Here is a 26,076-nt window from a genome sequence, read left to right on the forward strand (position 1 = left end):
GTTTGGAACTACAATTATATTTATTAAAAATAATAATAAACTTTCTTCTTTTGTAATGCTGCATATAAATTAGGACTTTACAGATTGGATTATTCAGTTACCCTTTATATTATACCTGTCCTTTGATATGCTTCACAAGGCAAGAAATCTGCCTTTGAAGTTCAAGACTCACTTCAATAATTTACTGTCAGTAGGGTCAGTATAATTGCCTGCTTTCTGTTTAGTCCATAAGCCAGCAAGGAACCATATTATGAAATTTTACTGCCATCAGAATAACTTTGCTTTAATTTCATCAAAACTCAGCTGCTTCTTAAATATTTATGAATGAAAAATGGAAATAATGTGGTTTTTGAAGTGAATCTGTGCCAGCTGCTCCTCTGCGCTGCCACAAGCTGTAGGAAAGGATGCAGAAGTCGTTCTTCTGTATTGGAATTAATTGGTGTGCCTTCCCTTGCCCAAGTCAAATGATCAATTTAGAATAAAATTAATGAATTGTGTCAGTGGAGAAAGTTATTAAAATACATAGAAGTTCACTATAACTTACAGAAACACTGCAGTAATAATTGTTAAAAGTCCAAAAAGTAACATTTTAACAAAACTTTGTGGTTTTTCCTTTTTTCCTCTCAATTGCTCCCATTAAGGATGAGTTGCAAAGTCTGCTGAGTTTGCTAAGAAACCAGGATCCCCTCTCAGAGGAGCAGCTGCAGGGGCTGTGCATTGAGCTGAATGATTTCATTGTTGCTCTGTCCACAGTCCAACCCTCTGCCAAAAGGGAAGGCTTTGTCACTGTCCCTAACGTGACGTGGGCAGATATTGGTGCCCTGGAAGATATTAGAGAGGAGCTCACCATGGCAATATTGGTAGGTGTGTCTGCAGCTAAATGCCATTGGCCCCTGTGAGGGGTAATTGGCCCTGCGTGTGTACTAGGTTGTATGTCTAAATTGACTTGGCTGTATGTCTTCTTGTGTGTGTTCTGTTGAATTATTATTAAATCCCCAATGATGGTTTTTCATTCTTCTGAGATCTATTTTAGACTTACTTCTTTGGTTGTGCTTGAATTCTCTGACAATAAGTAAAAATAAAAGTTGAGGTTTCAAGCAAGACCAAATTGTTTGAGAGATAATTTCTTAAGTCAGTCAAGCTCATAAGAAACATAGCAGTTTAATGCCCATGAAACTTTGGATTTTTATTTACTATTACTTTTTCACTTTACCTATCACTCCATGGTCATTCATGAAGTATGATTTATACAGAGATGTGTACGTTCTGAAAGGGACAGCACACAGAGGTTACAGTGAGCAGGTGTCTCTCGCTTTTGACTGTGTTAGAGTAGTGCAGCCTGTGGTTTCTTAGAAGAGGACTCTGCATACAATTCTTATAACCTAGAACTTCAGATAAATGTTTTACATATTTTCAGGACCTTATATCGAGAGCAGGGACTTTTTTTTTTTTTTTTGTATTTTTCTGAAGTTGGAAACAGGGAGGCAGTCAGACAGACTCCCACATGTGCCTGACTGGGATCCACCCGGCATGTCCACCAGGGGGCGATGCTCTGCCCATCTGGGGCGTTGCTCTGTCACAACCAGAGCCATTCTAGTGCCTGAGGCAGAGGCCATAAAGCCATCCTCAGCGCCCTGGTCAACTTTGCTCCAATGGAGCCTTGGCTGCGGGAGGGGAAGAGAGACAGAGAGGAAGGAGAGGGGGAAGCAGTGGAGAAGCAGATGGGCGCTTCTCCTGTGTGCGCTGGCCGGGAATCGAACCCAGGACTCCTGCACGCCAGGCCGACGCTCTACCACTGAGCCAACCGGCCAGGGCTGAGAGCAGGGACTTTTTTATCACCACATAACCTTATGCCTAGAGCAGAGGTAGGCACTCTGTGTTCAGGCTTTGTGATCAGTGCTGAGCATATGCACCTGGACGGAATTGGAATGTGCAGCATGAAAGGACATTTGTAACAAATCACTGTTGGGATTGTACTTTCCAGGCACCCGTACGTAACCCAGAGCAGTTCCAAGCTCTTGGATTGGTGACCCCAGCTGGAGTCCTCCTTGCTGGTCCTCCCGGCTGTGGGAAAACTCTGCTGGCGAAGGTATGGTGTATGTTCAATGGTAGTATTTCACCTCTTGTTATCAGGTAGGATAACAAGCATGTCCACCAGGGGGCGATGCTCTGCCCATCTGGGGCGTTGCTCTGTCACAACCAGAGCCATTCTAGTGCCTGAGGCAGAGGCCATAAAGCCATCCTCAGCGCCCTGGTCAACTTTGCTCTGAATGTTATACTCTGAATGTTATACTGAGACATTTTTGTATGATTTCTATTAGAAGTTCACTAAGGCAGAACAGGAAAGGGAAGCATCCTCCACAGGCACAGCAGTTTTAAAATCCCTGAAGTGGATGGGAAAGGGCTTGCTGAGTTCAAGAACCAGAGGAAGAGCCAGTGAGCTAAACCAAAGGGAGACGGTCATGTCCCCAAATCTAGGCTTGTGAGCCATGGCAAATATTTCAAACGCTATGACCTGATTTATGTAATGGGTGCTCTGACTGCGGTGGAAATGGGTGGGAGGGAAGTAAGAGGGAGAGGGCACCAGTTAGGGGGGTTGGGGGGGTTATGACATTTACATAAATATTCAGTGTCACTTTCACTTGGCTTCTAGTCTCAATAAGTCTTAGAAAGTGTTAGGTTAAATTTAACATTTTTTTTTATCCATTTCTCTTTTTCCATGTATCTCTTCTTCTAATTTGAAAGGCAACTATACAAGTGGGCAGGGAAGATAAGCCACAGAAATTCCCCAGGTTATCACAAATTGTTGTTATTAATTTATTGTATATTTGTCTTGTATCTTTTTGTTTCCTCTTACTAGGCTGTTGCAAATGAGTCTGGACTAAATTTTATATCTGTGAAGGGCCCTGAATTACTAAATATGGTAAGTGTTGTGGCATTAGCTATTGTTTAGATAAGGAAGGTAATGGTCATTCAAATTACAAGGTAGACTGTCCTCAGATCTTTGAAACAGTTGTCAAATTTTGGTAAAATTGCGTCTGTTAGAGGGAAGAAATGGAGTCTTACTCTGCTCTACTTAGTGTCCTTTCTTAATGAAGTCTGGTAACTTCTGATTCTCAGTTTTCTCACTTGCAAAATGGAAATAATTGTAGCAAAATGGAAATAATTGTAGTAATTAACATTTTAAAGTGCTTATTCTGTACCACGTATTTGTCAAGCACTTTACATATATTATTCTTCGGCACCCTTGTGAGATACGAATTGTTGTCTCCTCTGATTCACAGATGAGGAAACTTAATTTCAGAAGGTTTATATTACTTGGCAGCCTGCCAGCCAGGAAGGAGGAGAGCTCAGATTTGACTCTGGGCTGTTTGACTCCTGATTGGCTTTCCTTGTCTTGTTGCATGGCTCAAATGAGTTAAGTGTTAATAAATAAGTAAAAATACTTAATACTTTTGAAGAGAGAAATCACAAAAGTGCTCTATAATAACTTCTTTCAGCATTTTAGCAATTCATATCTCAGATTTAAGAGACTGGATTTCTTATTTCCTATACATCTTTATAAAGAGGGAAAATGCCATTCTGTAATATATTCAAACAAACATGAAATGAGTGGTATTTGTTTTAAAATGCTTTTCAAATACTGTACACCCCCCCCTTCCAGATTATAATGGAAAACTGAATGGCAAATAAGGAATGAGCTAGCGATAAATAGCTAGGTAGTAGGATCCTTATTAGAAGTATTTCCTAAAGGCCAAGATAGGGGTTTTTCTTTCCTTTGTTAATTCTTTTTTTTAAATGCTATGCATCTTTTTTTTTTTTTTTTTTTTTTTTTTTTATTTTATTTTTTTTTTATAATTTTATTTTTTTAATGGGGTGACATCAATAAATCAGGATACATATATTCAAAGATAACAAGTCCAGGTTATCTTGTCGTTCAATTATGTTGCATACCCACCACCCAAAGTCAGATTATCCTCTGTTACCTTCTATCTTGTTTTCTTTGTGCCCCTCCCACCCCCTATCCCTCTCCCATTCCCCCCTCCCCCCCGTAACCACCACACTCTTATCAATGTCTCTTAGTTTCACTATTATGTCCCACCTACGTATGGAATAATACAGTTCCTGTTTTTTTCTGATTTACTTATTTCGCTTCGTATCATGTTATCAAGATCCCACCATTTTGCTGTAAATGTTCCGAAGTCATCATTTCTTATGGCTGAGTAGTATTCCATAGTGTATATGTGCCACATCTTCTTTATCCAGTCATCTATTGATGGGCTTTTTGGTTGTTTCCATGTCCTGGCCACTGTGAACAATGCTGCAATAAACATGGGGCTGCATGTGTCTTTACATATCAATGTTTCTGAGTTTTGGGGATATATACCCAGTAGAGGGATTGCTGGGTCATAAGGTAGTTCTATTTTCAGTTTTTTGAGGAACCACCATACTTTCTTCCATAATGGTTGTACTACTTTACATTCCCACCAACAGTGTAAGAGGGTTCCTTTTTCTCCACAGCCTCTCCAACATTTGCTATTACCTGACTTGCTAATAACAGCTAATCGAACAGGTGTGAGGTGGTATCTCATTGCCGTTTTGATTTGCATTTCTCTAATAGCTAAAGAAGATGAGCATCTTTTCATATATCTGTTGGCCATTTGTATTTCTTCCTGGGAGAAGTGTCTATTCATATCCTCTTCCCATTTTTTTATTGGATTGTTTGTTTGTTTGTTGTTGAGTTTTATGAGTTCTTTGTATATTTTCGATATTAGGCCCTTATCTGAGCTGTTGTTTGAAAATATCATTTCCCATTTAGTTGGCTTTCTGTTTATTTTGTTATCAGTTTCCCTTGCTGAGCAAAAACTTCTTAGTCTGATGTAGTCCCATTCATTAATTTTTGCCTTCACTTACTTCTCTTGCCATTGGAGTCAAATTCATAAAATGCTCTTTAAAACCCAGGTCCATGAGTTGAGTACCTATGTCTTCTTCTATGTACTTAATTGTTTCAGGTCTTTTGTTTAGATCTTTGATCCATTTTGAGTTAATTTTTGTACAGGGGGAGAGACTGTAGTCCAGTTTCATTCTTTTGCATGTGGCTTTCCAGTTTTCCCAGCACCATTTATTGAAGAGGCTTTCTTTTCTCCATTGTGTGTTGTTGGCCCCTTTATCAAAAATTATTTGACTATATATATGTGGTTTTATTTCTGGACTTTCTATTCTGTTCCATTGGTCTGAGTGTCTATTTTTCTGCCAATACCATGCTGTTTTGATTGTCGTGGCCCTATAATAGAGTTTGAAGTCAGGTATTGTTATGCCCCCAGCTTCATTCTTTTTCTTTAGGATTGCTTTGGCTATTCGGGGTTTTTTATAGTTCCATATAAATCTGATGATTTTTTGCTCTATTTCTTTAAAAAATGTCATTGGGATTTTGATGGGAATTGCATTAAATTTGTATATTGCTTTGGGTAATATAGCCATCTTGATTATATTTATTCTTCCTAGCCAAGAACAAGGTATATTCTTCCATCTCATTATATCTTTTTCGATTTCCCTTAACAATGGTTTATAGTTTTCATTATATAAGTCCTTTACATTCTTTGTTATGTTTATTCCTAAGTATTTTATTTTTTTTGTTGCAATCGTGAAGGGGATTATTCTTTTGAGTTCCTTCTCAGTTGTTTCATTGTTGGCATATAGAAAGGCTATTGACTTCTGTATGTTAATTTTGTATCCTGCGACCTTACTGTATTGGCTTATTGTTTCTAGTAGTCTTTTTGTGGATTCTTTGGGGTTTTCGATGTATAGGATCATATCATCTGCAAAAAGTGATACCTTTACTTCTTCTTTTCCGATATGGATGCCTTTTATTTCTTTGTCTTGTCTGATTGCTCTGGCTAGAACCTCTAGTACCACATTAAATAAGAGTGGAGAGAGTGGACAACCCTGTCTTGTTCCTGATTTAAGGGGGAAAGCCTTCAGTTTAGTGCCATTTAATATGATGTTAGCTGATGGTTTATCATATATGGCCTTTATCATGTTGAGATATTTTCCTTCTATACCCATTTTGTTGAGAGTCTTAAACATAAAATTGTGTTGTATTTTATCGAAAGCCTTTTCTGCGTCTATTGATAAGATCATGTGGTTTTTGTTCTTTGTTTTGTTGATATGGTGTATTACGTTAACCGTTTTGCGTATGTTGAACCATCCTTGAGATTCTGGGATGAATCCCACTTGATCATGATGTATTATTTTTTTAATATGTTGTTGTATTCGATTTGCTAGTATTTTGTTTAGTATTTTAGCATCTGTATTCATTAGAGATATTGGTCTGTAGTTTTCTTTTTTTGTGCCATCCTTGCCTGGTTTTGGTATGAGGGTTATGTTGGCCTCATAAAATGTGTTTGGAAGTATTGCTTCTTCTTCAATTTTTTGGAAGACTTTGAGTAGAATAGGAACCAAGTCTTCTTTGAATGTTTGATAAAATTCGCTGGTATAGCCATCAGGGCCTGGACTTTTATTTTTGGGGAGGTTTTTAATGGTTTTTTCTATTTCTTCTCTACTGATAGGTCTGTTTAGGCTTTCTGCTTCTTCTTGACTCAGTCTAGGAAGGTTGTATTGTTCTAGGAATTTATCCATTTCTTCTAGGTTGTTGAATTTAGTGGCATAAAGTTTTTCATAGTATTCTACAATAATTCTTTGTATAGCTACGGTGTCCGTGGTGATTTCTCCTCTTTCATTTTGGATTTTGTTTATATGAGTTCTTTCTCTTTTTTCCTTGGTAAGTCTTGCCAAGGGTTTGTCAATTTTGTTGATCTTTTCAAAGAACCAGCTCCTTGTTCTATTAATTTTTTCTATAGTTTTTCTGTTCTCCAATTCATTTATTTCTGCTCTGATTTTTATTATCTCCTTTCTTCGGCTGGTTTTGGGTTGTCTTTGTTCTTCTTTTTCTAGTTCCTTAAGGTGTGAAGTTAAGTGGTTCACTTGGGCTCTCTCTTGTTTGTTCATATATGCCTGAAGTGATATGAACTTCCCTCTTATCACTGCTTTTGCTGCATCCCATAGATTCTGTTATGTCGTATTGTCATTTTCATTAGTCTGTATATATCTTTTGATCTCTGCACTTATTTCTTCTTTGACCCATTCATTTTTTAAAAGTATGTTGTTTAGTTTCCACATTTTTGTGGGACTTTTTTCCTCTTTTTTGCAGTTGAATTGTAGTTTCAAGGCTTTATGATCAGAAAATATGCTTGGTACAACTTCAATTTTTCTGAATTTGCTGATATTGTTTTTGTGGCCCAACATATGGTCAATTCTTGAGAATGATCCATGTACACTGGAGAAAAATGTATACTCAGTCACTTTGGGATGAAATGTCCTGTAGATGTCTATCATATCCAGGTGCTCTAGTGTTTTGTTTAAGGCCACTATGTCTTTGTTGATTCTCTGTTTGGATGACCGATCTAGAACCGTCAGCGGTGTATTGAGGTCTCCAAGTATGATTGTATTTTTGTCAGTTTTTGTTTTAAGATCAATAAGTAGCTGTCTTATATATTTTGGTGCTCCTTGGTTTGGTGCATATATATTAAGAATTGTTATGTCTTCTTGATTCAGTGTCCCCTTAGCCATTATGAAATGGCCATTTTTGTCTCTAAGTACTTTTCCTGTCTTGTAGTCAGCATTATCCGATATGAGTATTGCTACACCTGCTTTTTTTTGGATGTTATTTGCTTGGAGTATTGTTTTCCAGCCTTTCACTTTGAATTTGTTTTTATCCTTGTTACTTAGATGAGTTTCCTGTAGGCAGCATACAGTTGGATTTTCTTTTTTAATCCATTCTGCTACTCTGTGCCTTTTTATTGGTGAGTTTAATCCATTTACATTTAGTGTAATTATTGATACTTGTGAGTTCCCTATTGCCATTTTATATCTTGCTTTCTGTTAGTTTTGTGTCTTGTTTGATCCTTCTCTTTCGTTTTTCTATCTTTTGTTTTTATTTGGTTGTATTCCATACATCTTTCCTCTGTTGCTATCTTTTTTATCTCATGTGCTTCTGTGGTGGTTTTTTCAATGGTGGTTACCTTTGAGTAATGAAAAGGGTCCCTACCCTGTTCATTGTAGCGAACTATTTTGTGAGTACTTTTGCACTCCATCGTCCTTTGCTACTGTTAATCTCCGTCTTCTCCCCCTCTTTCTTTTTGTTGTTGTCACATTTTAAATTTGGTTTTATTGTGTTCTTCTTGGAGCGTTTACTTGTGGCTCTGTTTTTTTTTTGTTCTTTGTATCTGATTGGAGAACCCCCTTTAGTAATTCCTGGAGTGGGGGTTTTCTGATGATAAATTCCCTCATCTTTTCTGTATCTGTGAATGTTTTTATTTCTCCTTCGTATTTGAAGGATAGCTTTGATGGGTATAGTATTCGTGGCTGAAAGTTCCTCTCTTTCAGGACTTTAAATATTGGGGTCCACTCTCTTCTAGCTTGTAGAGTTTCTGCTGAGAAATCTGATGATAATCTAATGGGCCTTCCTTTATATGTTGTATTCTTCTTTTCCCTGGCTGCCTTGAGAATTTTTTCTTTGCTGTTGGTTTGTGTCAATTTCATTATGATATGCCTTGGAGTAGGTTTGTTGGGGTTAAGAAAACTTGGAGTTCTGTTTGCTTCTTGAACTTGAGGCTTTAGTTCTTTCCACAGGCTTGGGAAGTTCTCATCAATTATTTGTTTAAGTATGTTCTCCATTCCATTTTCTCTCTCTTCTCCCTCTGATATACCTATTATTCTTATGTTATTCTTTTTGATGGAGTCAGATAATTCTTGTAGGGCTATCTCATTTTTTTTAATTTTTGAGTCTCTTTCTTCTTCTCTCTGTTGTGCCTCAAGTTGCTTGTCTTCTATTTCACTAATCCTCTCTTCTATCTGACCTGTTCTATTAGCTAAGCTTGTTACTTCGTTTTTCAGCTCGTGAATTGAGTTTTTCATCTCTGTTTGATTTGTTTTTATAGTTTCAATTTCCTTGGACATATATTCTTTGTGTTCATGGAGTTGTTTTCTGAGCTCCCTATATTGCCTTTCTGTGTTTTCTTGTATATCTCGGAGGATTTTTAGGATTTCTATCTTGAATTCTCTGTCATTTAGCTCCAAGGTTTCCAATATATTAAATTTTTTCTCCATAGATTTTTCCTCATCTAGCTGTGTTACCTCTCTTTCTTTTGTATCCATGATATTCGATTTTCTCTTCCTTAATGGCATCTGAGGGTGGTTTTGTTGATAGTATTAATGAGATTTAATAAAGAATAAAAAGTTAAAAAAATAATAAAAAAATAACAAATCGAAAAGAGTTGTTTTTTTTAAAAAAATTAATAATGAAATAAAGAAAAATAAAATAAAATAAAAATTTTTAAAAAAAGGAAATTATTCCCCCCCTCTTTTTTTTCCTCTCCTCTCCTCTCCCCTCTTTCTTGAGAAAATCTTGTGGTGGACTGTGAGTTATAACAAACAATTCCTGTGATGGAGGGCCTGAATTGGGGAAAAGTAATAAAGGGGCAAAAAAGAGAGAAAGAAAAAAAAAAAAAAAAAAAGGAAAAGAAAAAAAAAAAAGAAAAAAGAAAAAAAAAGAGCGTATGGACCCACAAAAAGCAAATAAGGAAAAAATTTGGGTCAAGAATAAAATGATTTGCTTTTAGGTGTTGGTTTTTTAAGAGTTATGATGAGAGGAATAAGAGGAAAATGGAAAAATGGGGGGACAAATTAAAAACTTACTATTGTATTTAGTGGAACAAGAACTAGATAATATGGAGAGCCAGGGATGGGAGCACTGCTAGTGAGTTAAAAAGGTGAAGTAAAAACCCCCCAAAATGCCACAAACATAGGTTTGAGTCCCAGATAAGATAATTTGTTTGTTATTGAGGTTTGAATGAGAGATGTAAAGGAGAAAGGAAGAAAGTAATATAGAGGGAGAAAAGAAAGAGAGAGAGAGAAAAAAAGAGGGAACCACTAAAAGAAGAAAAAAGAAAGGAGAGAGAGAGAAAGAGTTAAGGGTTTTGGAGTGCAACCCTCATAGAGAGAAAGGAAGAGAAGAGAAATGATAATGGGAGATGTAACACTTATGGGTAGTGTAGTTCAAGGAGAGGAGAGAGTAAGACCGGTAGAGAGTTAATCGGCCAAATTGGAGGAGGAAAAAAAAGTCTCAAGAATGAAGATAAGAGAAACAAACGAACAAATATAATAAAATGGGATAGGTTATAAAGTCTGCAGATTATTCTTGATTTTGAGAGGTTATCTTCTTGCTTTTTCTTTTCTCTCCCTCTTCCTGGTCGGTGACTCTGTACCCCGGGTTCTGCCCCTTTGGCACGCTCAGGTAGAGGTTTGCAGTTGATAAGTCTCTATGGCAATGTCATGTATTATGCTTTATTCTCGTTGGGAGTTGAGGCTCATTAGCATTTATAGGCTCCGACAGTGAGAGAGTCCGTGTTCCTGGAGCCTTTCTCCTAGTCTTTCCTTCCTCAATTAGTAGCCTGATAGTCCAGGTATGGGGTTGCTGCTGCCTCTGCCTGGATAGTAAGAGGCTCAAATTGCTGGCAACTCCCCACTCTATTTCCACTCAGCACAGGGCTCTGGGTAAGGCTCAGTCAGTCAGAGCTGCTAGCATAATCAGGTGGGCTTTCCGCCCACTCAAAGACCACTGGCTCTGCCACTCTGTCCGGTAACACAAGCGGGCGCCCACTTCCGGGGCGCTTGGAGGAAACTTTCACTCACTGTCTGCAACCAGGATATCCGGCCAGCAGTCACACGCTCTGAGTGAAACCCCCAACCGCAGGGAAAAGTTGCAGCGTTGGAATTGAGTCTCGCTCCGTCCCCGTGTGCGGCTTTTGCAAGGCGCTGGGGCGGCCCGAGATTCCGCTTTGGCCCACACAAAGGCCCCTGACTCTGCCCCTCTGTGCGATAACACGGGCGCGCACTGCCGAGGCACTCGGAGGAATCGCTCACTCCTTATCTGCGCGCGCACACCAGGATATGAGGCCGGCCGCGGTTCCCTCTGAGTAAAACCCTCACCAGCACGGAAAATCTCCACCGTTGGAAGTAGTTCTCACTCCCTCCCGTGCGTGGCTTTCCCAGGGCGCTGGGGCTGCCCAGAGACTCTGCCCTCAGCCCACAGAAAGGCCTCTGACCCTGCCTCTCCGTGGGGCAACACGGGCACCCACTTCCGCGGCTTAGGAAGAAATCTCTCTTCCACTAACTGCGCACCGACCAGGAGACCGGGTAAAATGGCCGCTCCGCTTGTCTTTCTTTGTTTGGGTTTAGCGCAAGTGTTAGCTTGTATTGCCCGGGTTGCCACAGGATCAGATTTTCCTCGGCTTGGATCTCTGAGCCACAACCTGGTTCGGCCGTTTTTGCTGCGGCGGCCTGGATCTATTCACCCCCTTTGCCCGCCTCAGTTTCTATATTCACAGTTACCAGAGAAAGCCGCCCTGTTTAGGTTAGTGAGGAAGGCGGAGCATTTCTTACTCCCTATTTCCTTCGGGGTTTGGTTATATATTTAGCCAATTTTTCACTCAATCATACCTTTGGGTGTATTGCGAAGAATCTGGAAGCTCCAAGTATAGGTTTTTCTGTTTCTGGTTGAAGGTCTTGTTGAGTTTTGGGGGAGATTTATCGGTATCGCTTCCTACTCCGCCATTACTCTGACGTCATCCGCATCTTTTTTTTTTAAAGCTCTTTTTTTAATTTTTTTTTTTAAGTTTTATTTATTCATTTTAGAGAGCAGAGAGAGAGAGAGAAGGGGGAAGGAGCCGGAAGCATCAACTCCCATATGTGCCTTGACCAGGCAAGCCCAGGGTCTCAAACCGGCGACCTCAGTGTTCCAGGTTGACGCTTTATCCACTGTGCCACCACAGGCCAGGGTTCTTTGTTAATTCTTTTTTTTTTTTGTATTTTTCTGAAACTGGAAACGGGGATAGACAGACAGACTCCCGCATGCGCCCGACCGGGATCCACCCGGCAAGCCCACCAGGGGGCGATGCTCTGCCCCCCTGGGGCGTCGCTCTGTTGCAACCAGAGCCACTCTAGCGCCTGGGGCAGAGGCCAAGGAGCCATCCCCAGCACCCGGGCCATCTTTGCTCCAATGGAGCCTCGTTGCGGGAGGGGAAGAGAGAGACAGAGAGGAGGGAGAGGGGAAGGGGTGGAGAAGCAGATGGGCGCTTCTCCTGTGTGCCCTGGCCGGGAATCAAACCCGGGACTTCTGCACGCCAGGCCGATGCTCTACCACTGAGCCAACCTGCCAGGGCTGTTAATTCTTAATCACTGTTGTCTTTGTTAAGATTTATTTTTGTCTTTTGACAGTACATTTACCTTCCCCTAAATTAAATTTTCTTTTACTTAGTCATTTTGGTTTACTATATTGATTGTTTTCTGCCAGCCCAATTTAAAACTTTATCTCTCTCAACCTGCTGGTACCTTACTAAAAACAAACAAACAATATATATACTATTTTGGTTCAGCATTGCAGGTATAACTTTTGCTGAGTTAGCTTTTTCAGGGAACTAAATTGGTCTACTGTATGTGCACACTGCACAGGATGTTATCCGAGAACAATTTGTAATGGTCGTGACTTCTGCTTTCCGAGGACTTTCCAATATAATACAGTGAAGGTAGAAGAGCTCAAGAGTTATACCAGTAGGAAGTGCTGTAAGGGCAGAAAAGGGAGATTAATGGAAAGAAAAATTAATGGGGATCTTTTAACATGCAGTAACTGTTTGGAGGTAGGTTGGAAAAGCAGTTCAAGTAAGGGAAGCAAAAGGAGCAAAAAAAGAAAGCAAAGTACAGGATACATGTGAGGGGAAGACCTTTCAATTCAAATGAGAAACAAAAATACTTTAATCTCTGTCATCTGATGCAGTCTGCTCCTCAATTACTTTATTATGACCATATAGGCCTAAAGTAACATCAGAGATACCTTATGGCAGTGATTTCAACCTTTTTTGAGCCACGGCACATTTTTTACATTTACAAAATTCTGGGGCACACCACCTACCAAAATGACACTCTAACACAGTACATATTATACGTAGAGTTAGTAATATACTTTCTAAATGTATTTATACTCACTTAGTGTGAAACCTGGGCCTGTTTCAATGAACACAAAAGGGATATCCTGGCAGGAATGGTAGAAAGACATACACGAAGCTCTTCCTCAACAGTTCTCAGTCTCTCTCTGTTTTTAGTTTTTATCGCAGTCAAGCTTGAGAAAGAAGCTCAGCTCACATAGATATGTGGTTGAAAACGGAAGCAATGTCAAAATAGCTTTGTTGGCCAGAATGGGGAACTCCTTGGCAACAAATAACCAAAAACTGTCCAAAGGAAGATCCGCAAACTTTAGCTTTAAAGTTAGATAACATTGTGATGCATTGTATATCACCCTCTGCGGGGGCCTCTTTTAAAAAGAAAAAGGTCAACTATCTATATACACCATCAGGATAGACATAACCAGCTGAGGCTGAGGCTTCATCTAGTGGTGCCAACATTTACCTCTAGTCCTGACCAGGATTAGAAATTGGGACTATGGGGAGGAGTAGCAGCTTCAACTACTCGCTGCGTCCACACAATGACAAGTGTGCGGCAGCCCGAGCGGGGACCTTCCTGGGTGTGGATGAGAGGCGGCCTACTATTGGTTCATCGCTAGTGGTCAAGATGAATCCTAGAAGGTGATTGGTCAGTGAGCGTTCTCTGTGCCTCCACTCTTCCTGTCGCTGATAGCTGGAGGGAATGTGAGGGGAATGTTTATGTTCCGATGGAGGCGGCTGGCAGCTGGCCGGATAAATAGCTTCCGCGGGCCATATCCGGCATGCGGGCCGTAGTTTGGGGACCCATGTTTAATTTCCCCACGGCACACCTGACCATGTCTCACGGCACACTGGTTGAAAAACACTGCCTTACGGGACTGTTGGCACTGGAAAGTGCTTTCAGATTCTGTTTTACTTAGCACTTTTATTACAGCAGAACTGCTTATCTTAGTTAACTAGTTTGAACAGTTTCTTATGACTAGCTGAAAGTGCCACCATGTGTTTTTTTTTGTGACAGAGTCAGAGGGAAGGACAGATAGGATCGGACAGACAGGAAGGGAGAGAGATGAGAAGTGTCGATTCTTCGTTGCGACACCTTAGTTGTTCATTGATTGCTTTCTCATATGTGCCTTGACTGGGGGGCTCCAGCAGACCGAGTGACCCCTTACTCGAGCCAGTGACCTTGAGCTCAAGCTGGTGATCCTTGCTGAAACCAGATGAGCCTGTGCTCAAGCTGGCGACCTTGGGGTCTCGAACCTGGGTCCTCCGTGTCCCAGTCTGACGCTCTATCCACTGCACCACCGCCTGGTCAGGCGACACCATGTTCTTACATATAAATTTTTATTTTAGTTAGTCCTGATGTTACAGCTTAGTGAGCTGCTGTTTCCTGACTGATCTTAATGTTTTATAGTTTCATTTAGATTTTAACATACACTGTGCTGTATGAGAGCTGTTAGACTCCTAGCTGGCTCATTTTACCTCTTCTGATGCTATATGACACATGTCCTTTAGCAAGATGACATGTGTAGAAATGATAGTAGAACAGTAGATTGTCTTGTTTTCATTTAAAATACTGTTGAATTAATGAAAACCACTGCTAGGTATTTTATATGCATAAAGCTTAGGAGATCACTTCTAAAATAGAACAGAATTGTGAGGTTTTGACCTAATGATAGCTAATTTTATTAATTTGAACCACATAAAACTAGCTATTATTATAGGTCAAAAATGGGCAAATACCAGCAATTGCATATGGTTCAACCTGATACTTTTTGGGCTCAGAGATATGTCAGTGAAAACTAAACCCTGAAGTTAAACGGTCTCTACATTTTACTCCCTGTCTGTACATGTTTAGTACGTTGGTGAAAGTGAGCGTGCCGTGCGGCAGGTTTTCCAACGAGCCAAGAACTCAGCCCCCTGTGTGATTTTCTTTGATGAAGTGGATGCTTTATGCCCTCGAAGATCAGACCGAGAGGTAGGTATCACAGAGTTATGATGTACAGATTTAAGCACCACAGACCGTTTATAGGTTCTTAATGAAGTTTATACAAAGTTCAAGTAGTTCTTGTATAGTCATTCCTTGAAAACGTTGAGACTCTACATGAAGAAACCCAGCAATTTGAAATCAGGGCCAAGGAATAAATAACAGGTGTTTTTTTATTAACCTTTCTATCCAATTTTTTTTTCTTTTTTTATAACAGTAGCCACCATTAACATAGCATTTACTGTATGCCAGGCATTGTGCTGGATACTGTTACTGTCTTTTATTTTTCTTTTATTTATTTATTTATTTATTTTTTACGGAGACAGAGATTGAGTCAGAGAGAGAGATAGACAGGGACAGACAGACAGGAAGGAGAGAGATGGAAAGCATCAATCATTAGTTTTTCATTGTGCATTGCAACACCTTAGTTGTTCATTGATTGCTTTCTCATATGTGCCTTGACCGCAGGCCTTCAGCAGACCGAGTAACCCCTTGCTGGAGCCAGGGACCTTGGAGCTTTTGCTCAAACCAGATGAGCCCGCGCTCAAAGCTGGCAACCTCTGGGTCTCGAACCTGGGTCCTCCAAATCCCAGTCCAATGCTCTATCCACTGCGCCACTGCCTGGCCAGGCTTATTTTTCTTAAGTTGGAAACGAGGAGGCAATCAGACAGACTCCCACATGCGCCCGACCGGGATCCACCCAGCATGCCCACCAGGGGGCAACGCTCTGCCCATCTGGGGTGTCGCTCTGCCACAATCAGAGCCATTCTAGCGCCTGAAGCAGAGGCCACAGAGCCATCCTCAGGGCCCGGACAAACTTTACTCCAGTGGAGCCTTGGCTGTGGGAGGGGTGGAGAAGCAGATGGGCGCTTCTCCTGTGTGCCAAGAATTAAACCCGGGACTCCTGCACTCCAGGCCGACGCTCTACTACTGAGCCTACTGGCCAGGGCCTTATCCAAATTTTTTTTAAGTGTATTAGTTTTGTTGCATATATCTCATTCCACAAATGAGTAGCTGGGAATGGAAATGATCCTGGTTTTGAAAAGCCTGCCTTATAATCTTGTGATTCTCTTCAATGAAATAGGTTTTTGAGGCAGGAGAAAATGTAATTTAAGATGCACACTCACACCAGGGTCAGGTAATGTACACTGACTCAGCACCATTACACTCTGGCGAAGATATAAAATTGGTCTGTGTTACTAAACTGAGTCATCATTCTTAGAACTATAGTACACAGAGTACTGGAAACAGCTGTCATCAGGAGTATTGCTGGTGAGAGTTGGAAGCATAGTGAAGCGTCATATAAAGAGTATCAGCCGTGGCCGTTTGGCTCAGTGATAGAGTGTCGGCCTGGCGTGCAGGAGTCCCGGGTTCGATTCCTGGCCAGGGCACACAGGAGAAGCGCCCATCTGCTTCTCCACCCCTCCCCCTCTCCTTCCTCTCTGTCTCTCTCTTCCCCTCCCACAGCCGAGGCTCCATTGGAGCAAAGTTTGCCCAGGCACTGAGGATGGCTCCGTGGCTTCTGCCTCAGGCACTAGAATGGCTCTGATTGCAACAGAGTGACACCCCAGATGGCCGGAGCATCGCCCCCTGGTGGGCATGCCGGGTGGATCCCGGTTGGGCACATGCTAGAGTCTATCTGACTGCCTCCCCATTTCCAACTTCAGAAAAATAAAAAAATAAAAAAGAGTATGCAACCTTTTGGAAGCAGATAGCAAAGACTATGGAATAAGTTCATTTATTACAAGATGACTAAGGGAAGTGGTTATATTTCTTTTGTGATTTATTTTCAGATAATTATTCTCTGTGTGTGTGCTTTTAGTGATAACATTTATTCAGTGCCTCATTTCACTTAGAATCTCCAGAAACATTCAAAAGTTGCAAAAACTTGACTAATTTAAGTGTGGTTCATTTCATAGCAATTTTGTTTCCACATCCAGGAGTCATTCATAGCATCACAAAATATCCATATTATAGTCTCTCATCTGATAGTGAGGTGAGTGACCAGGGTGGAGGTCCTCTCTGTTCCCTCGCCAGCTGTCATATCCCAAAATCTAGTGGGAACCAGAACAAAGCACTGCACTTTCCAGCTGATTGTCTCTGGATTTTACTCTTGTGCTACCCTTCATGTGCCGACAGCCCTTTGGTAGGTTCGCAGCTCTCTGTTGTCATCTAGTGATGTAAGTATGACAGGATGCATTGACGTATAGCCAGTCAGCTACATTTCTAATTAGGTTATTTCTCTCTGGAATACCTACTAGCATACACTGTTGCATTCTAATACACGTTTTACTTTTTAATATTTTCGCCAAAGGGATTCTGAGAATATTTGAAATTTGAATGTATTCTTTTTTTATTATACAAGTAATATAAGAATGTATACTTTTTAACTTCCATGAATATTGCACAATTTGGAAATAGAAGAATTTAATAATTCTCCTGTTTTGGACATTTACATTATTTCCAATTATTTCTCTTACAAATAGAACTGTAGTCAACATTCTTACTACATTTTTTTTTCATATTACATGTTACTGTAGTAAACATTCTTATTACATGTAGGAGTATATGAGAGTTTTAGAGGTAGAATTTTAGGGTAGAAGATGTATACATATATTTTAAAAGCTAATAGAAATTATCCCTCATATAAACTACCATTTAATACCCCACTAACAATATGTAAAGTTACTATTTCCTACACCTTTGTCAATATGCCAATTTTATTGGCAAAACACGATACTAAATTTTAGTATTAATCTCCCTGATGATCAGTGAGGTTGATCATCTTCAATAATTTTGTACATACTGTATTTCATTTTCTACAAATTGCCGATTATATACTTTGATCCTTTTGCTATTCAAATGTTTTTCTTTTTTAATTTATTTATTTATTATTATTTTTTTTAACTTTTCTGAAGCTGGAAACAGGGAGAGACAGTCAGACAGACTCCCGCATGCGCCCAACCGGGATCCACCCGGCACGCCCACCAGGGGCGACGCTCTGCCCACCAGGGGGCGATGCTCTGCGCCTCCGGGGCGTTGCTCTGTTGCGACCAGAGCCACTCTAGCGCCTGGGGCAAAGGCCAAGGAGCCATCCCCAGTGCCCGGGCCATCTTTGCTCCAATGGAGCCTTGGCTGCGGGAGGGGAAGAGAGAGACAGAGAGGAAGGAGGCTGGGGGGGGGGGGTGGAGAAGCAGATGGGCGCTTCTCCTGTGTGCCCTGGCCGGGAATCGAACCCGGGACTTCTGCACGCCAGGCCGACGCTCTCCCACTGAGCCAACCGGCCAGGGCTATTTTTTTTATTGATTTATAGGAACTTTTAGTTCATTGTTCAATCATGTGTGTTGGTACTACTTTATCAAGACTCACCACTTTACTTTTTTTATTATATACAATGTTATAATTTTATGTATTTTTCTAAATTTAAAATAATCTTTTCTATTGATTGGGAGAGAAAGAGAGGAATGGGAGAGAGAAGATGAGAGAGAGAGAGAAGCATCAACTCGTTCCACAGGGTTGTTTCATTTAGTTGTGTGTTCATTGATTGCTTCTCATTGAACCAGGGATTGAACCTGTGACCTCAGTGCACCGGGACAGCATTTTATACACTGAGCCATCAGGAGGGCTGTTATAATTTTAGTATAGTAAAGTTTGTCCACCTTTTCATGTATTGATTCTGAAGTTTTTATCTTGCTTAGGTAGGACAGTGTTCCATTTTTATTTTTACTCAATCTAGATTATAATTCTATTAATCTTTTTACTATTAGTGTTGTCTCTCCAAGCAGTGACAATAAGATGCAACAGTTTTTCTAAATAAGGGAGTTAAATTCATTACCACCTCTGTACATAAAATTTAGGTTGAGGAAAGGCAGTTAATGACAGAAAGAAACTCAGCACCACTTTTCTCATGTCCTCTTCCATTGTGCATTTAAAATTCTCTATGTCTAAGTGACTTGTCCCTTTATTAACCAGCTCCCTGAACCTTGCTCTGAGATGTTGCCCTGAGATAGTTGTACTTTGTACTGTATGCTTCCAGGAAAAGAGGAAAAGAGTCTGTGTCCCAGATGGGACATTTGATAGCACAGTGAGTCTGATCTGGCATTCATAAGCTGACTACATTTTCCAAAGGAAAATGCATTGTCACTTCTAGATCTTTTAATAACTCGGAGGCATAGACCTTGAGATCAGATAGATCTGACTTTCAGTTTTATCTTTACCCTTATCCAGCTGTGACACTGTAGACAACTCAATAACCTCTCTCAGCCTCACTTTCCTATTTCAGTAATAGGCTTGCTGGGAAAAACAAGAGGATGAAAACATGTATTGTACAGTGCTTGGCTATGCAGAAGTGACTGGCAGGAAGTACTCGTTGTCATGTCTTTTTTTTTTTTTTTTAAGATTTCACTTACTGATTTAACAGAGAGGAGAGAGAGAAAGGGAAAGGGAGGAGGAGTGGGAAGCATCAACTCACAGTAGTTGCTTCTTGTGTATGTGCCTTGACCTGGCAAGCCCGGGATTTTGAATCAGCGACCTCAACATTCCAAGTCAATGCTTTATCCACTGCACCACCACAGGCCAGGCAACATATTTTCTTTTTCCTGGGGACTGATAGAGCTACGTTTATTTCTTCTCAGACAGGCGCAAGTGTGCGAGTGGTGAATCAGCTACTTACAGAGATGGATGGTCTGGAAACCCGTCGGCAGGTGTTCATTATGGCCGCCACTAACAGGCCAGGTAAGACAGATGTGCGTAAAACAGATGAGTCTAAAACTGTCAGCATTCATAGTATTTGCTTCCTGTATGTGCCTTGACCTGACAAACCCAGGGTTTTGAACTGGCAACCTCAGCGTTCCAGGTCAACTCATTATCCACTGAGCCACCACAGGTCAGCTTTCAGCATTCAAAAACAAATTCTCATTAATATTTTTGTGGTCAGAAGAGTATGTTACACATGTTCTCTGCCAACAAGAGAACTTGAAGAGCAGCAACACAGAAAAATAAGCAGTAACTCGTTGAATCCAGGCGATACTACTATATTTTTTATAATAGTTTACATAATAGCTCTATAAGGTTTTATTTCAACTCATGAACCTAGAAGGGATTTCCAAAAGGCATCACCAGGATGTATGTAAATTATATTATGTCCTGCGGTTTCTCTCAAGCTTATAGGAAATAACACTGAAACTCTTCTGTATCTAAAGTTTAAAGATAGGTTTTTAAAGTTTTATACTAGAACCATGTCCCTATATCTGTCTTTAACTGTTATTTAAAAATTGTTTACAAGCTTAAGCACTCAATGAGGGATGTAGAAAAAGGAACAATACTTCAAATGTGCTAGAGGTGGTTTTAACTCTAGATCCTAGATCTCTTTATATTGCTTAATACCTTGCAGCCCATATGACGCACTGTGGCATAGCTGCCCCCACACTGATATTTGTGTTAACCACTATGTCTGATAGCAGTGATATGGTAATTCAGTTCCTTGAATGGACTTACCAGTTGTCAAGCTGATAATAATTTTTCATTCTTTGTAAGTTACTATAAAAGCTAAAATGTAACTGTTCTGTTTCAACCCCCACTGGGCTCACACCAGCTGAGTAGGTGGATTCAGTTCTGACCCTAACCACCTGGATGCAGTGTCAGATACTGCAACTTAAGGAGTCAGTCCTCTACAAGACTGCCCCCAACTCAGAGGGCAGCCACAATGGTATCTCTGGAACACTTCCTACCAGCCTGCTGCAAATTTGGGGATTCCCATGACCTATCTCAAGTTCAGTAATTCACTAAAACAACTAATAGAATTACAGTTTATTATAAAGGATACACATACAAGTAGGGCTTGGGGAAGGGCAGAGTTTCCATGCCCCTCTCCTTGGAGTCACAGCACATCACCAACCAGGCACTTGTGTTTGTCAACCAGGCAGCTCCTTTGGGCTTTGATGGCCAGTGTTTTTATTGAGGTTTTATTATGTAACCATGATTGATTGAAGCATTGGCCATGTGATTGAATTCAAATCTTCAGCTTCCCCTTCTCTCTCCAGATATTTGGGTCCAAGTTCCAACCCTTACAACAGGGGTCAGGAACCTTTTTGGCTGAGAGAGCCATGAACGCCACATACTTTAAAATGTAATTCCGTGAGAGCCATACAATATGTTTAACACTAAATACAGGTAAATGTGTGCATTTTATGTAAGACCAACACTTTTAAAGTACAATAAGTCTCTGAATTCTTTTTAATAACGTTGTTATGCTGTTGTTAACCAATGGTGAATAAAGTACTTCTTACCTTTATTGCGACTTCTGGTGCTGCATGGTTTTGCTGATGGCTTTGTAGTCTGGTTGATACATGGTGAGGTTAAGCTTCATGCAGGCGTTGAGACTTCCATCCATTAAACATGATCGTAGGTTGGTCTTAATGTTCTTTAGATGTCAGAAAGACTGCTCACATGCATACGTAGAGCCAAACATTGTCCGTATAGCAATATTCACACGCTGCAGTGAGTGGTATGTGACGGGAAGCGTATTCCAAGTTTTGACAATCAGCTGGCCTGCGGGTTGACGTTTTTTCATCTCTCCCATTTGTGTTTGCTCGCCAACTCTGCTTGCTGTCGTGCAAGTCTTTTTCTTTCATAGGCAAACCAGCAAGACTTTCCTCACGTAGTATGTCACCAACAGCATACCTTGCAGTCACGCTGAACTGGGGTAAATGGGTTACGTCTGTTGACTCATCCAAAGTGAGAGAAAAGAATGGTGCTGCATTTATGTCCCTCACTTGTGTTGCTTCAATTTGATTTGCTATCATGATGGTACGATCATGAAGTTCTTGCCGACAGGCATGTCTTTTATTCGCTTGATTATCTTGTCTTTATCCGAAAAGTCCTCAAAAAGTTCATTGGCAACATCAAGCATGAGTGTTTTGGCATACTCCCTATCTGTGAATGGCTTTCCATTTCTCACAATTGCTAAAGCACCAGCAAAGCTAGCCGAATTCCAGTCACCTTGTTGGGTCCAAACACGGAGTTGCTGCTGACTAGCTTGCACTCCACACAGTAGCTCTTAACATGCTTTCTTCCTGCTGTTCCCCGCTGGATATTTCGATGCAAATGTAATATGGCGTGTGTCGAAGTGCTGCTTTATATTTGACCGTTTCATCGATTGTCAAAAGGGTTTCTGCAATTAGCTAGCTGACTACTTGATTAAAGGAGGGAAGTTTACTTCCTGACCTCACAACGACCCGTGTATGTTACTCATTATCCAATAAAAATTTGGTGTCCCGGAAGACAGCTGTGATTGGCTCCAGCCACCCTCAACCATGAACATGAGCAGTAGGAAATGAATGGATTGTAGTACATGAGAATGTTTTATATTTTTAACGTTATTATTTTTTTATTAAAGATTTGTCTGTGAGCCAGATGCAGCCATCAAAAGAGCCACATCTGGCTCACGAGCCATAGGTTCCCGACCCCTGCCTTACAAGGATGGTCTTTCTTCTTTTTTTTTTTTTTTTGTATTTTTCTGAAGCTGGAAACGGGGAGAGACAGTCAGACAGACTCCCGCATGCGCCCGACCGGGATCCACCCGGCACGCCCACCAGGGGGCGATGCTCTGCCCCTCTGGGGCGTTGCTCTGCCGAGACCAGAGCCACTCTAGCGCCTGGGGCAGAGGCCAAGGAGCCATCCCCAGCGCCCGGGCCATCTTTGCTCCAATGGAGCCTTGGCTGTGGGAGGGGAAGAGAGAGACAGAGAGGAAGGAGGGGGTGGGGGTGGAGAAGCAAATGGGCGCTTCTCCTATGTGCCCTGGCCGGGAATCGAACCCGGGTCCCCCGCACGCCAGGCCGACGCTCTACCGCTGAGCCAACCGGCCAGGGCCTAGGATGGTCTTTCTTATAATCATCCCCATCCTGAGGTTATCTTGGGGCCAGCCAAGAGTCACCTTATTAGCATAAAAAAGACTTAATAGGAAATTCTAAGGATTTTTGCTCTATGCCAGGAACTAGGGTCAAAGACCAAAAGTACTCGTTATTATGTGACATTAATCTTGTACATACAGTGTGTCCGTAAAGTCATGGTACACTTTTGACCAGTCACAGGAAAGCAACAAAAGACGATAGAAATGTGAAATCTGAACCAAATAAAAGGAAAACCCTCCCAGTTTCTGTAGGATGATGTGGCAGCATGTGCGCATGCGCAGATGATGATGTAACACCGTGTATACAGTGGAGCAGCCCACGGCCATGCCAGTCGAGATGTGGACGGTACAGAGGAATATTCAGTGTGTTCTGTGGCTCGCTAAATTCGAATCTGTGACCAAAGGGCAACGTGAATATCGGCGCGTTTATAACGAAGTGCCACAACATTAATCACTTAAAACAGAGAATCATAGACATTATTCACTCTGTTACACCAGATGTCCTTACCCGTGTGTGGCAAGAACTTCACTATCGTCTGGATGTGTGTAGGGCAACAAATGGATCCCGCATCGCACTGCACTGAATAGGTATGAAACTGGGAGAGTTTTCCTTTTATTTGGTGCAGATTTCACATATCTATTGTCTTTTGTTGTTTTCCTGTGACTGGTCAAAAGTGCACCATAACTTTACAGACACACTGTATATTACCTCATCTTGCTAATCATTGTTTCTTTATATGTGAACTAAAGATGATACCTAATTGTCAGGATAGTCATAAAGGTTAAGTGATGCTGGCAGCATACCACAGTGTGTGTGGCAAGTAAATGTTTAGTGATTACTGTTAGTCATAAACTCCTTGGTGATAGTGGGAATAGCCATTAAGTCATAAAATCAGTCTTCCTGGAAGAAATCCTGAGTCTCAGCTTTGGACAGAATCACCTACCTTTTCTAAATAGAAACACATATTTTCTAAAGACATTTCAAGAAGACAGTCTTTGGTCTGCTGTCTAAAATAACCAATTCTATCTTAACCTGAAGTCACCATTGGTGATTGTTGGTTTAATGTGAAAACTCTTTCGGTTTAATCACTGAGTTTGACTTAAATCCTCGTCTGCAGAACAGTCCAGGCACAGCACCTCTCCTCGTGGGGCTTTCCCGTGACCTCTCCACTCATCTCTGAACGCTTTTCCATGCTCCATCTTCTCCTCAGCTGTAAAACCCAGAACTGGCTATAATAGACTGTTGAGTTTAACCAGTGATATGAATGACAAATGAATCATGTGGTACCTGGGTTTTGTTTTTTCCAGGACCCTTGAGTATTGTCTTCCTGTCCACTGCACCTTACTCATCCCTTTTCCCCCTGTATCAAACCCCATTGTATTGAAGGCCTATCAACTTTGTAAATGAATGTTCCACCTCTTTCTCACTTGCATTATTTTTTTTTTGACAGAGAGAGGGACAGATAGGGACAGACAGACAGGAAGGGAGAGAGATGAGAAACATCAATTCTTCGTTGCAGCACCTTAGTACATTGATTGTTTTTCTCTCATATGTGTCTTGACCAGGGGGCAGAGTGAGTGACCCCTTTCTCAAGCCAGCGACTTGGGCTTCAAGTCAGCAACCATGGGGTCATGTCTATGATCCCACGCTCAAGCCAGCAACTTTGTGCTCAAGCTGGGGACTTCAGGGTTTCTAACGTGGCTCCTCTTTGTCCCAGCCCAACGCTTTGTCCACTGCACCACTGCCTGGTTAGGCCTCACTTGCATTCTTGCTTATTAGACCATTTTGGACTTTTGTGCACCATCCTTTGACATTCTGATTGGATGATGATTATTATTATAGTTATCCTTTCTTTTTAAGTGAGAGAGAGGAACAAACAGGAAGGGAGAGATATGCATCAACTCATACTTGTGGCACCTTAGTTGTTCATTGATTGCTTTCTCATATGTGCCTTGACTGGGGGGCTCCAACTGAGACAATGACTTCTTGCTCAAGCCAGCGACTTTGGGCTCAAGCCAGCGACCTTTGGGCTCAAGCCAGCAACGATGGGTTCATGTCTGTGATTCCACACTCAAGCCAGCAACCTCAGAGTTTCAAACCTGGGTCCTCAGTGTCCCAGGCCAACATTCTATCCACTGCACCACACCTTGGTCAGGCTGGTTGGATTGTTTATTACTTGTTTTCTGCTCAGCTTTAAGAAATTCCTTCTTGTCTGATGTTTTGGCAAGATATTGCTGACTGATAAAGTCTTGCATTACTTAGTGCCTTAAAATTGCTGTCTTTGCTTTGCTCACAGTTCTGTACGTCAGTAATCCAGGAAGGCCTTGTCCAGATGGTTCATCTCTGACCCACTAGCCATCAGCTGGAGTGGCTGAGCCAGAGAATCCCCTTGCAAAGAGGCTTCTTTACTAACATGCCTGGTGCCTTGTGTTCCTGGGCATGTTCTCTCCCGCCCCACTAGTTGTCATCTTCCAAGGCCTTTCCCTGTGTCTTTGGCCTCCATTAGCATGGTTCGCACAGGCGGTGCCCACAAGCATCTTCCCACTCAGTGATTTCCAATGAAACGGTACAGGGAGCCTGACCCAGCTCCACCAAGGAAGTGGACATGGGCACAGCAGGAGCTGTGCGGGCTGGGCGGAGGAGCTGGAATGGGCACAGCAAGGAGAAGGAAGCAGAGAAGCTGGCTCCTGGGAACCACATCTCTCCCTTCCTCTCTCTAAAATCAATCAATAAAGAAGTAAAAATAAAAATTATAGATAGATAGATAGATAGATAGATAGATAGATAGATAGATTTTTTTTATTTATTTATTTTTTTTACAGAGACAGAGAGTTAGAGAGAGGGACAGATATGGACAGACAGACAGGAACAGAGAGAGATGAGAAGCATCAATCATCAGTTTTTTGTTGCCACACCTTAGTTGTTCATTGATTGCTTTCTCATATGTGCCTTGACTGTGGGGCTACAGCAGACTGAGTAACCCCTTGCTCAAGCCAGCAACCTTGGGTCCAAGCTGGTGAACTTTTTGCTCAAACCAGATGAGCCTCCGCTCAAGCCTGGCAACCTCAGGGTCTCAAACCTGGGTCCTCCACATCCCAGTCCGACGCTCTATCCACTGTGCCACCGC

General features: G+C 41.4%; 1 protein-coding gene across 4 annotated transcripts in view; it reads left to right on the forward strand.

Annotated features, from left to right (window-relative positions):
• The window catches only part of NVL (nuclear VCP like), an 80,713-nt gene that overhangs the window by 28,672 nt on the left and 25,965 nt on the right, over nt 1–26,076 (forward strand). For 3 of the 4 annotated variants that reach the window (XM_066237515.1, XM_066237519.1, XM_066237521.1), the window contains 5 exons: nt 642–860; nt 1,985–2,089; nt 2,861–2,923; nt 14,911–15,030; nt 19,674–19,773. In XM_066237515.1, coding sequence (XP_066093612.1) covers nt 642–860; nt 1,985–2,089; nt 2,861–2,923; nt 14,911–15,030; nt 19,674–19,773 — 607 coding nt within the window. The remainder of the gene's footprint in view (nt 1–641; nt 861–1,984; nt 2,090–2,860; nt 2,924–14,910; nt 15,031–19,673; nt 19,774–26,076) is intronic. The other variant, XM_066237517.1, reaches the window with a different exon arrangement.

The sequence above is a fragment of the Saccopteryx bilineata genome, chromosome 1 (assembly GCF_036850765.1).
Source record: "Saccopteryx bilineata isolate mSacBil1 chromosome 1, mSacBil1_pri_phased_curated, whole genome shotgun sequence".
In the NCBI taxonomy this organism is placed as follows: domain Eukaryota; kingdom Metazoa; phylum Chordata; class Mammalia; order Chiroptera; family Emballonuridae; genus Saccopteryx; species Saccopteryx bilineata.